Here is a 12,603-nt window from a genome sequence, read left to right on the forward strand (position 1 = left end):
ATAAAGAAGGTGGGGGAAGGGTGGGAAGCAGAAGGCTGGTAGGTACCAGGTGAAAAACCAGTAAGAGGAAAGATAAAGGGGTGGGGGAGGAGAAGCAGGGAGGTGATAGGCAGGGAAAGGTGAAGAAGGAATAGGGGAAAACACAATGGGTAGTAGAAGGAGGCAGAACCATGAGGGAGGTGATGGGCAGCTGGGGGAGGGGGCAGAGTGACATAGGGATAGAGGAAGGGAGGGGGAGGGAATTACCGGAAGTTGGAGAATTCTACGTTCATACCAAGGGGCTGGGGACTACCTAGACGGTATATGAGGTGTTGTTCCTCCAACCTGAGTTTAGCCTCATCATGGCAGTAGAGGAGGCCATGTATGGACATATCTGGATGGGAGTGGGAAGCAGAGTTGAAATGGGTGGCTACTGGGAGATCCTGTCTGTTGTGGTGGACGGAGCGGAGGTGCACCAGATGCAATAGATGACCCCAATAGACTCACAAGTGAAGTGTTGTCTCACCTGGAAGGACTGGTTAGGGCCCTGAATGGTGGCAAGAGAGGAGGTGTAGGGACAGGTGTAGCACTTGCGCTTACAGGGATAAGTGCTGGGTGGGAGATCCGTGAGGAGGGACATGTGGATCAGGGAGCCGCGGAGGGACCGATTCCTGCAGAAAGCAGAGAGGGGTGGAGAGGGAAAGATGTGCTTAATGGTGGGGTCCTGTTGAAGGTGGCGGAAGTTGCGGAGGATAACGTGCTGGATCCGGAGGCTGGTAGGGTGGTAGGTGAGGACAAGGGGAACTCTGTCCCTGTTGTGGTGGTGTGAGGATGGGGTGAGGGCCGAAGTGCGGGAAATGGAGGAGATGCAGGTGAGGGCATCACCAATGACAGCAGAAGGGAAACCACAATCCTTAAAGAAAGAGGACATTTGAGATGTCCTGGAACAGAAAACCTCATCCTGGGAGCAGAAGCGGCAGAGACGGAGGAACTGGGAATAGAGAATGGCATTTTTGCATGTGGCGGGGAGGGAAGAGGTAAAATCAAGATAGTCATGAGAGTCATTGGGCTTGTAGAAGATGTCAGTGGACAGTCTGTCTCCAGTGATGGAGAACATTTGATGGCTCTGGGGCTGTACTCTCTGGAATTCAGAAGAATGACGGGTGACCTAATTGAAACCTATCAAATGTTGAAAGGCCTTGATGAGGAGAGGATGGTTCCTATGGTCAGAATAAAAGGGTGTCCTTTTAGAACTGAGATGAGGAGGAATTTCTTCAGCCATAATGGTGAATCTGTGGATTTTTTTGCCACAGACGGCTTTGGAGACCAAGTCTTTAGGTATATTTAAAGCAGAGGTTGATAGATTCTTGATTAGTCAGCCCATGGAGGGATACGGGGAGAAGGCAGGAGATTGGGGCTGAGAGGGAAATTGGATCAGCCATGATGAAATGGTGGAGCAGACTCGATGGGCTAAATGGCCTAACTTTGCTCCTATATCTTATGGTCTCATGAAAGTATACTTAATTTAAAATGAATGTACTAATAAACAATGTGTTCTTTTGGAAGTTAAAGAAAAATACAAGTTCCAGATTGGTCTAACTTCCAAGAGGACCACAACTTGTCATAGGGTTTGGAGGCTTACGTGCCTTAATGATCTGAAGATCTATGTTGCCTGGAGTCAGAGCCTTATGTGTTGGCTCTTGGTAGGGTTACCATTGCCAAAGAAGTCAAAGGGTAGAAGCCAGGCTAAGAGTGGTCACCTGGTCCTCCAGGTTCGTGGGTTCAGCTTAGGGCTAACAGCCCTAACTGGTCAAAAATACTGCTCCAGAAAGATCAATGAAGATTCCTTCCATATGTGTGTAATGGTATACCCAAAAACAACACCTGGGACACAATGGGGAAGATAGCCAAGGACAGACAGATGGAGTTGCTGTCCTAAACACCAGAGGTGTAATGGACAGTCAGTAAGTAAAACCAGTCTAAGCAGTGATCTAACTTCATCCTTTTAATGTTCTCCATTTCTTTTTAAAAACAGAACTTCAGTAGTGGGCAAATTATTAGAAAAGATTCTTAGGGACAGGTTTCATGAGCACAAGAGATTCTGTAGATGCTGGAAATCCAGAGCAACACACACTAAATGCTGGAGGAACCCAGCAGGTCAGACAACATCAATGGAAAGGGTGGGTGATGAAATGAAAAGCTGACAGGTGATAGGTGGAAGAGGTAAGGCGCTGCAGAGGGGTGCAGGGAAAGGTAATGGGTGGGGAGAAGCACAGTCTGATTCGGGATAGTTAGCATGGCTTTGTGAGTGGCAGATCATGCCTCACAAACCTGACTGAATTCTTTGAGGATGTGACAAAACACATTGATGAAGTTAGAGCAGTCGATGTGGTGTACATGTATTTTAGTAAGGCATTTGATAAGGTTTCCCACATAGTCTCAATCAGAAAGTCAGGAAGCATGGGATTCAGAGACACGTCTGTGTGGATTCAAAATTGCTTTGCCCATAGAAGGCAGAGGAGGCTGTGGATGGGCGTATTCTGCCTGGAAGTCTGTGACAAATGGTCTTCCACAGGGATTTATTCTGGGATCCCTGCTCTTTGTGATTTCTATAAATTGGTTGGGTGAAGAAGTGGAAGGCCAGGTAGTAAGCTTATAGATGACATGAGTTTGGTGATATTGTGGATAGTATAGCAGGTTGTTGAGGGTTACAATGGGATATTGATAAAATGCAGAGCTGAGCTAATAAGTTGCAGATGGCATTCGACCTGGAAAAAAGTGTGAAGTGATTCACTTTGGTAAGTCAAACTTGAAGGCAGAATACATGCTTAAATGCAGGATTCTTAGCAGTGCGGTGGGACAGAGGGATCTTGGAGTATATGTCCATAGATTCCTCTAAGTTGCCATGAAAAGTGATAGGGTTGTTAAGAAGGGCTGTGGTGTGTTGGTCTTCATTAGTCAAGGGAAAGAGTTCAAGAACTGAGCTAATGTCCTATAAAATCCTGGTTAGACCACACTTGGAATATTGTGTTCGGTTCTGGTCGCCTCATTGTAGGAAGGATGTGGAAGATTTAGAGAGGACAGAGAAGATTTACCAGCATATTGCCTGGATTGGAGAGCATATCTTATGAGGATAGGTTGAGCAAGCTAGGACTTTTCTCTTTGGAATGAGGGATGAGAAGTGACTTGATAGAGGTGTACAAGACGATAAGAGGCATAGATCAAGTGGACAGCTGAAGTTTTTTTTCCCTCAAGGTGGAAATAGCTAATACCAAGGGGCATAATTTTAAGGTGATTGGAGGAAAGTATACAGGAATGTCATAGTAAGTTTTTTTTTATTACACAGAGTGATGGGTGTGCGGAACATGCTCCCAAAAGTGGTGGTAGAGGACTTTTAAGAGGCTCTTAGACAGGCGCATATTATGATAGAAAATGGAGGGCTATGTGGGAGGGAAGGGTTAGGATTGATCGTGGAGTAAATTAACAGGTCAGCACAACTTCATGTGCCAAAGGGCATGTATTGTGCTGTAACGTTTTATGTTCTGTGTATGTACATATCCATTACAAGGCATTTCTTCCAACTTTGTCAACAATACAATGGAAGAATGGGCTGAATTTTATTCTGTATGCTCTTTTCAAATGGCATGCACCTTCAGTGTGATCACTACTATCAAAATTACTATTGAGTTTTGCAAACATGCCATGTTTAAAGGTGCACAATTTCATAACAAGTGTGCCTTCCTACAATAAGCTATTATCAGAGTTATTAGCTCAATAGAGGGGTATATTTCCATGAGTTCTCTTCAGTCCCTTCTATTGTGACAACAGAAGATCTACGAACCCTTTGGAAGCACTGAGAACAGTATCCTATGTTAAAAGGCCTGAATTATAGAATACATCACTGACTTGCTCTTAAATACATCACTGACTCGCTCTTATTAGGCAATTGAGAAGTGATCAGACTGTAGTTAAATATAACAGCTTATTGGAGAGAAAGATCACCACAAACTAAATGACAAGAATAGGGCAAATTCAAAGCTACAATAAAAGGGAATCAAAAACTGAAAACCTGAAAACTAAATAAAGGCAGGCAGGTTCTATGAAGAGAAAACCAGAGTCAAGCTTCAACACAATTGAAAGAGTGCGAAAATGAGTACGCTTTAAACAGCAATGAGTGGGAGGGATGGAGAGAACATAGGAAACGCCTACGATAGGGTGGAGAGCAAGATTGTCCAGGTGACACACTATCTTAGCGCTTCCTAGTTAAAAGGGGAATAATAGCAGGTACAAAAAGTGAAGAACAATGCCAAAATAACATGCCAAAAGAACTATGAGACAGAAACTAACAAATGTTGGAAACACCCAGCAAGTCAGGCAGCAACTGGAAGTGCAGAAAATATGAGTTTATGTTGCAGACAAATAGTGTTACATCAGAATTGCCCAGTTCTGATACAACCAAGGAAAGCAGATTATTTTAAATTGTTGAATTCAACATTGTTTCCCGAATACTCTGATGTACAGTACTGTTCAAGTTCTCAGAATCTGGTAACCATGTCAGATAATTTTGTGTATTATATTGTCTTAAAAATAGAAATCACATTAAATAAATAGATAGCAACTTGAGAAGATAACTTCTTTCTCATTCTGTTTTACAACTTAAACAGTCACAATTTTGTAAATCATTACATCTTAACTTATCATGAACAGTCAAATGATTTGCAAATCAGAACAGTTTGCCAGTCCACTTTATTTATTTGGTTTAAATTGGAATGAGACTCCTAACAGACAAGTTGCTATACAACATTAACAATATTTTCAATTGTACAGTGGAAAGTATAAAGCATCGAACTATTGGCTCACAAAAACTGGATAAAAGAAAGTGGGCCAATTCTCATGATCAGGGGTAATTCACCTTTGGGTTATTGGTGTTTACTACATGGTGGGAGTAGTAGCTGCTCACTGGAACCAAATGTGGGGAGTTGAATAAAAACAACTTCAATGAAACCAAAAATGGGAGGCAAATCCAACCGTAGCTGTTATACAATGATTTAATGCCGGTAACAGAAGACATTCCTTGTTCTATCTTTGTTTCAATCCCTTAATCTTTTTGATTCCTGACAACTTTGCAGTGCCACCATCAGGGAAGTACTGATACTACAGCTATTTTGGTAAATCAAGCTTGCATGGCCTCTATGCCACCTTTAATTAATGTACAATAAAAATAACCAAAATAATCCGGTACATGAGTAAGGAAATGAATGGAAAACATTTATCATATCTTTCTCAAAGGAAAGGTGGATATCCAGTAGAAAAGTAAAAATATTATGGACCAAAGTTAGGGCAGCTGAAGAATATCCATTAAAACAACTTTTGAAAACAGAGGCATGGTTAGGATAAGATTTCAGAAGAGCTTCAGTGAGCAGTGATGTAATGAATGACCACATGAGAAATATATCAATGAAATGGGAGTGCAGCCTCAGAGTAAAATAGCTGAGGCAAGACAGCAAGAGGACCCAATCATAATTATTCAAACATCTAAAGAGTAAAGAGTTATACTGGAAAATAGCAAATGTTACACTCTTTTAGAAAAAAACAGTAATTACAGATTAATCAGCTTAACCTTGATGGCAGGGAAGTTCATGCTACCATGGTCCTCTCTATGGGTTTCAATCTTGATCAGAACTTATTATTTAGCACTGAACCAAATACCTTATATACTGTATATTGCATCAACCACATTTTCCCATTGGACCTTCTCCACTACTTCTGCAACAGTATTATGTTAATTTGTCATGATTTCTCTTTAATCAGTTGAAGTTGGATTTCTCTAACCAATCCACTCTTGTACATACAACACTTATCTGTCCATGAGTATTGGTGAAATCACAGGAACCAGAAAATTTCTAGGCTGGATGGATGTGTATGGCAGTTTGCCATAGATTAGAACCAGCTGTACAGGGCACAACTACCAAATCTGTAAAAAATTGGGAGAGTGTAGTGAATTGTGAGGAGAATTGTCATGGATTTTAAGGGGATTCAACCAAATTGATGAAGTGGACAGAAAGACCGCAGATGAAATCTAATGTGTTTCTCATTTAGGAAGAATGATAATAAACAAGTTACACAAGAGTGCACAATTTTATAAGGGATTCACAAACAAAGGGATCTGGTGGTATATGTGATTGTTCATTGACATTGAAATACAAATTTAAACAGTGGTTTAAAAAATAAATCTGGAGCTCTTGACTTTATAACTAGTGGTGTAGATTACAAGACCAAGAAAGTCATAGTAAAACACTTAGAGCAGAAGATGCCTGTGTGTGAATTCTTTTACATATGGTGGTTGTTACATACTAGCTACTACACAGGCATGTCCATGACATAGCAAGGTCTTGGTCCAGAGGTAATGGGGACCAAAATGCTTGGACACTAGGCTCTGTTGTACTTACAGGTTATGCTGAATCTCTTACAGAACGAGCGATCTTAAAAACAAGACTAATACATGAAAAGAAGTTAATACCAGAATATTGAAGCTCTTACTTCATTGTTCACTTCAGGCAGAACAAATCTGTTTCTGGACTTTAGTTTTCTTTTTCCTTTCTGGCCATTTTCTGTTAACTTCTGGTCATCATAAGATTTTAAAATCTTTTCTAGCTCTGGTTCACACTGCCATGCATGCTTCAAGCCATTTTCTTCTCCTGGTAATGGACATATATTTCACTTATACTAATTACTGTCTGCCCAGCGTACAATTACTTTGCTTTTTTATAGAACAAACCTTGTTTAGGAATATTCTAAAATTACACCAACTTATTTAATAGTATGAAACAGCTGAAGATATTTTCTTACTGAGAAAAATTCATTCGCACACATACTTATATATAAAAGCTGACAAAAAATTATATTGTGAAGTGGGAGGAGCAGGTGTAAAAAGATCTCACTATAAACATTAGTAGCCAAAACATAATTGAATTTTCAAGCTTGTTTACACATAAAATGCAAAATAAAGGTACGTACAATTATATTTATTTATAAGCTTGGAATTGGCTATATGTCAATAGGAAGCTCCCCACAAGGCTATACTGGGACAATGACTACACCATAATTTGATGTCACCCAAAATAAGTTTAGTATTTGTCTTTTGACATTTGCACATAAAGACCCCTTTGTCTAAAAATAATGAACAAAATGTAAACTCCAACAGCAGGTAAAACTATATAAAATTGGAATCATAACCTACCTATACGTTTAAGCTCTGAGGCACTGGATTCAATTTTCATTTTTGTATTGGTGTAAGTTTTTGTCAATAAAACTTGGAGGACATCAAATCTTATCTTCAATAAAATCTTTTCTTCTATAAATCAACAAATCTTTTCAATAAAACATGCAGGACAACAAATGTTATCTTACCTTCACAGTGATGAATCACTTTTTCCCATAGTCTATTGTTTCTAAGACAAGTCAGATTGCCTACTATTAGCAAATGTCTTTTTCCTCTGCTCAGAGCGACATTCATTCTTTTCTCGGAGTCTATAAATCCAACTTGTCGAGTCCTCACGCAAGACAACACAATAATTTCTTTCTCTGCTCCCTGGAAAGCATCCACTGTTGAAACCTGAACAGCTTTAATCTCAGCTAGGTCACATTGAGCGGTGTAATTAAGTAATCCACATAACTGCAAGTGTACAAAAAGAAAAATTGCAAATTGGCAAGTTGTTCATTAGTAAAGATTTAGTTAATGTTGATAAATTCTTCCAACAAACTGTACAACTCTGATGATAGGTGGACATGAAATGTTAGCCCTATTGTTGTCCATAATGATCAGCTATATATCTTCAGCGTTTTTGGTTATATTTCTCACAAATAAATTAATTTCTTAAAACAAAATATTAAGAGCATATGCATGGTTGCAACAAGGTTGATTAGGAGTTGATAATACTCAACTTACAATGTCCCGTCTCAGTGTCACATTTGACTCGGGGTTCAGTGTTGGACCTTACACCATGCCATGAATAGATTTCCATATTTGTATCTTTGTCCTTGTCCTAGCTCATCTGCTGCTAAAACCCCCATCAATACTCTGAGCAATTATTCCAATGTACTCCCATATGGGCTCCTTTGTTCAACAACTGTAAACTTGAGATCATTTTGTCCATGACTAATTTTGAACATCCCATTCACCTGTTGTCCCCAAAAAACTGGCTCCCAGTTAAACAATAGCTTGGTTTTAAATTATTATTCTTGATTTGAAATCCCTTTATGTAATCATCCTTCATTATTTCTGAAATCTAATTCAGAAATTAATACCCCACTAGTTTCAGTCTCTTGCTCATCTTTAATTTTAATTGCTCCAGCAATCCTGGTCAGAATTTCAGCTCTGAAATTAAATTCCAGAAATATCAACACCTTCCTATGCTTTTTAACACTACTTCTCAGCAAAGCTTTTAGTCACTCAAATTAATATCTCACTGCCAGCCCAGTACCTGATAATGCTCCTATGAAGCTTCCTGAATGCTTTGGCCATGTCATAAAAGAAAGTAGTAGTATGCTATTGGGCCCTTTGATCATACCCGACCTTTCAATTTTCTCTCGCTTCCACAACAGTCCAGGATATATCTCATTAGCCCCCGGGACTTACCTACGTTAAAGCCTTCTACAACATTTCTTTTCTTTTTACTAACAATTTGTTTGAGAACTTCACTGCCTGCCTCCATGGAGTCTTCAACTACAATTTCCTTCTTAGTAAACACATCCTCCTACTTACAAGCAGCAAGCAGCCCCTTTTGAAAATGTCAAAAACTTGAATAGACCAAAATGTAGGTAAGAATAATTTGAAGACTGGATAACACGTTGTCTGTGTGCTGTTCTCAATTTATTTAAATTGTTAATTAAGCAGTGCATCACTCTCCCACTCATCCCTTCCATCGAGAGATAAAACACTACAGTACAGAAACAGGCCCTTTGGCCAATCTAGTCCATACTGTTATTCTGCCTAGTCCTATTGACACACACCTAAACCACACCCCTCCCGTCCATGTACTTATTCAAACTTCTCTTAAATGTTGCATTTGAACCCACATGCACCACTGCTGCTGACAGCCTGTTTAATGCCCGCATCATCCTCTGAGTGAAGAAGTTCCCCCTCATGTTCCACATAAATATTTCACCTTTAACCTATAACCTTCAGTTCTAGTCTCATCCAGCTTCAGTGGAAAAACGCCTGCTTACATTTACCCTCTCTATACCCCACATAATTTTGTATACCTCTATCAAATCTCCCCTCATTCTCCTACACTCCAGGGAATAAGGTCCTAACCTATTCAACCTTTCCCAGTAACTCAGGCCCTCAAGTCCCACCAACATCCTTGTAAATTTTCTCTGTACTCTTTCAAAACTCATCCATGAAACTTTCAAAAAGTTTTTTTTAAATTGTGTATGGTAGTATATAGAAACATAGAAAATAGGTGGAGTAGGCCATTCAGCCCTTCGAGCCTGCACCGCCATTTATCATGATCATGGCTGATCATCCAACTCAGAACCCCGCCCCAGCCTTCCCTCCATACCCCCTGATCCCCGTAGCCACAAGGGCCATACCTAACTCCCTCTTAAATATAGCCAATGTACTGGCCTCAACTGCTTCCTGTGGCAGAGAATTCCAGATTCACCACTCTCTGAGTGAAGAAGTTTTTCCTAATCTCGGTCCTAAAAGGCTTCCCCTTTATCCTCAAACTGTGGCCCCTCATTCTGGACTTTCCCAACATCGGGAACAATCTTCCTGCATCTAGCCTGTCCAATCCCTTTAGGATTTTATACGTTTCAATCAGATCCCCCCTCAATTTTCTAAATTCCAACGAGTACAAGCCCAGTTCATCCAGTCTTTCTTCATATGAAAGTCCTGCCATCCCAGGAATCAATCTGGTGAACCTTCTTTGTACTCCCTCTATGGCAAGGATGTCTTTCCTCAGATTAGGGGACCAAAACTGCACACAATACTCCAGGCGTGGTCTCACCAAGGCCTTGTACAACTGCAGTAGTACCTCCCTGCTCCTGTACTCAAATCCTCTCGCTATAAATGCCAGCATACCATCCGCCTTTTTCACTGCCTGCTGTACCTGCATGCCCACTTTCAATGACTGGTGTATAATGACACCCAGGTCTCGTTGCACCTCCCCTTTTCCTAATATAATTAATGGTGTGTATGTGTCATTAGCAACAGAAAGCCACAGGGGAGGTGAATTATTTACCCTCCCTGACCGGTAAGCACTTTAGCATCTAGACACAAATTTACACGTACTTTCTGTCTATCTGTAACAAACAGAAGTTGCTTAACTCTGATTTCCAATCTCATATAACACATCTTAATCCAGTAAATGTCACATTCAGATTTTATTTTTTTCCTCAGCCACCTACACTGTAACTTATTGGAATGCATATGTTTTACCATCTTTTTTGGTAGTTATACTGACATTGCACATGGCAAATCAGTTGCTGCCATCAAAGTAATATAAAAGTACTTCCACAAAACTAATACTTTCAGCATCTAAATGCTTTACAAGTGAAACACATCAGGGTAGATATACATGTTTGGTAGTTTGCACAAATCAACCAAGACAGTGACGGATGTGGTAGAACTCCACTTCTAAAGATCAGTTCCACTGAAGTCAAATTCTATTTCACTGTCACTAAACATGTTTTCTAATCTACAGTAGTCTTGTGTTACTCTGGATAATTATTATGCTGATTCTCAGGTTTCCTAGCAACATGCCCAATTCAATCAAACTATCAATCCATGAGCATTCAAGTTAACCAATCTGAATCTAGCCATTATACAGTAGAACAGATTAGATTATGAGGACACTCAATCCTCGTTTATTGTCCTTTAGAAATGCATGCATTAAAAAAGTGATACAATGTTCCTCCAGAATGATTCAAGAAACACAGGACAAACCAAGACTAAAACTGACAAAACCACATAATTATAACATATAGTAACAACAGTGCAAAGCAATACCGTAATTCAATAAAGAGCAGACCATGGGCATGGTAAAAAAAAAAGGTCTCAAAGTCCTGATAGCCTCATCATCTCACGCAGACGGTAGAAGGGAGAAACTCTCCCTGTCATGAACCTCCAAGTGCCGCAAACTTGTTGATGCAGCACCATTGGAAGCACCCGACCGCAGCCGACTCTAAGTCTGTCCAAAAACTTCGAGCCTCCGACCAGCCCTCTGACACAGCCTCTCCGGGCACCATCCTCTGCCGTGCGCTTAGACCCTGCCCCGGCTGCCGAGCAACAAGCAAAGCCGAGGACTTGGGGCTGAAGCAGGCATTTCAGAAGTTTCACAAAATGTTCCTCCGTGCTCTCACGTCCGTCTCCATCAAATCAGGATTGTGCACGGCACCCTACTTGATAAATAACAGACAACACCACCGGAGTGGCTGCTGTGAGCTGCGTCGTGCCGCCATCTTCTCCTCCCTCAAGGATATTCAAGGATACATAAATACGATATCATATTTTAATGGTAATTATATTCATACTCCTTTTTTTTAACCATACCCCTTAGTCCCTTACATAGTTAAAAATCATTCCTCATTTCCTTCAATTTACTATGGGCAAAACAATACAAGTATTTTAAATCACCTTGAACATCTGAGATTTGTATAATGTTATCACTCCAATCATAGATCCCTTGATTCCACTAGCTATCAGGGACTGGATGAGTTTTGCAGTGAATGTTGCTTCCTCCAGATTATGGCAGCTGCCATCCATCTGCACCTGGACAGTTCAAATCATAGATCACATTATTATGCAATGAGACAACATTTCATACATTTTACATCAAGTTTCAAGGTTTGTGCCAACTACTGATATTTGAGGGAAGATAATTTTGCCAGCAATTATTTGAACAATGATCTCAGTTGGACTGAGTGCAAGGTTAAAATCAAATATCCCAAACTCAGTATAGGTAATGAGAATGACCCTAGCTAAACAAAATTTAATTTAGCTGTTTTCAAGAGGGGAAGCATCAATTTTCCATTAAGCAGTTACTCAGTGGCCAGACTTGCATCAGAATTTATTATTTGAGGATGCAGCAAGAACAAATGTACATGCTTGATTACATAACACTCTTGCATATACTGTATGCATGGATTCCCACAGAACTGCTTACCAATTAGGGAAAAACACATCAGTAATTAAATAAAGTATTTAAATTAATGATGGTATTCAAATGATATAAATACTCCTGGGTCAATTTAAACAAAGCCTTCATGTAGCTTCCCCAGATAAAACAGTATTATCATGCCATTGATAAAGTTTTAATTTTGATGTAGAATACAAATCAGAATAACTTATATTAATTTTGAATGGTTAAAAAAATAAAACTGCATTTTGCACTTTGACCAAAATGCAGATCCAGAAATGGACTCCATAGTGCATGGTTGCAACACAGGACCTAAATCAGAATATCACAAATTCAAAACATATCATAGCTAATGTGAACACAAATTTAAAGCAAGTGCGTGAATCCACTAGCCCACACCAGAACAATTGAATGCACAATCTTCGCTTTGTTATAATTGAGACAAGTTCCCATTCTTATCTAGAGCAAAACCAGTCATAGTAAT

At 39.9% G+C, this 12,603-nt stretch overlaps 1 protein-coding gene across 1 annotated transcript in view; it reads right to left on the reverse strand.

Moving 5' to 3' along the window:
- LOC140196556 (5'-3' DNA helicase ZGRF1-like) overlaps nucleotides 1-12,603 on the reverse strand; it is a 116,492-nt gene that overhangs the window by 3,260 nt on the left and 100,629 nt on the right. Inside the window, exons 28-30 of the mRNA XM_072255970.1 lie at nucleotides 11,618-11,752; nucleotides 7,390-7,654; nucleotides 6,520-6,677 (exon numbers count right to left, since the gene is read on the reverse strand). Of these exons, the coding sequence (XP_072112071.1) occupies nucleotides 6,520-6,677; nucleotides 7,390-7,654; nucleotides 11,618-11,752 (558 nt within the window). The remainder of the gene's footprint in view (nucleotides 1-6,519; nucleotides 6,678-7,389; nucleotides 7,655-11,617; nucleotides 11,753-12,603) is intronic.

Source organism: Mobula birostris, chromosome 4 (genome assembly GCF_030028105.1).
Source record: "Mobula birostris isolate sMobBir1 chromosome 4, sMobBir1.hap1, whole genome shotgun sequence".
NCBI classification, from domain to species: domain Eukaryota; kingdom Metazoa; phylum Chordata; class Chondrichthyes; order Myliobatiformes; family Myliobatidae; genus Mobula; species Mobula birostris.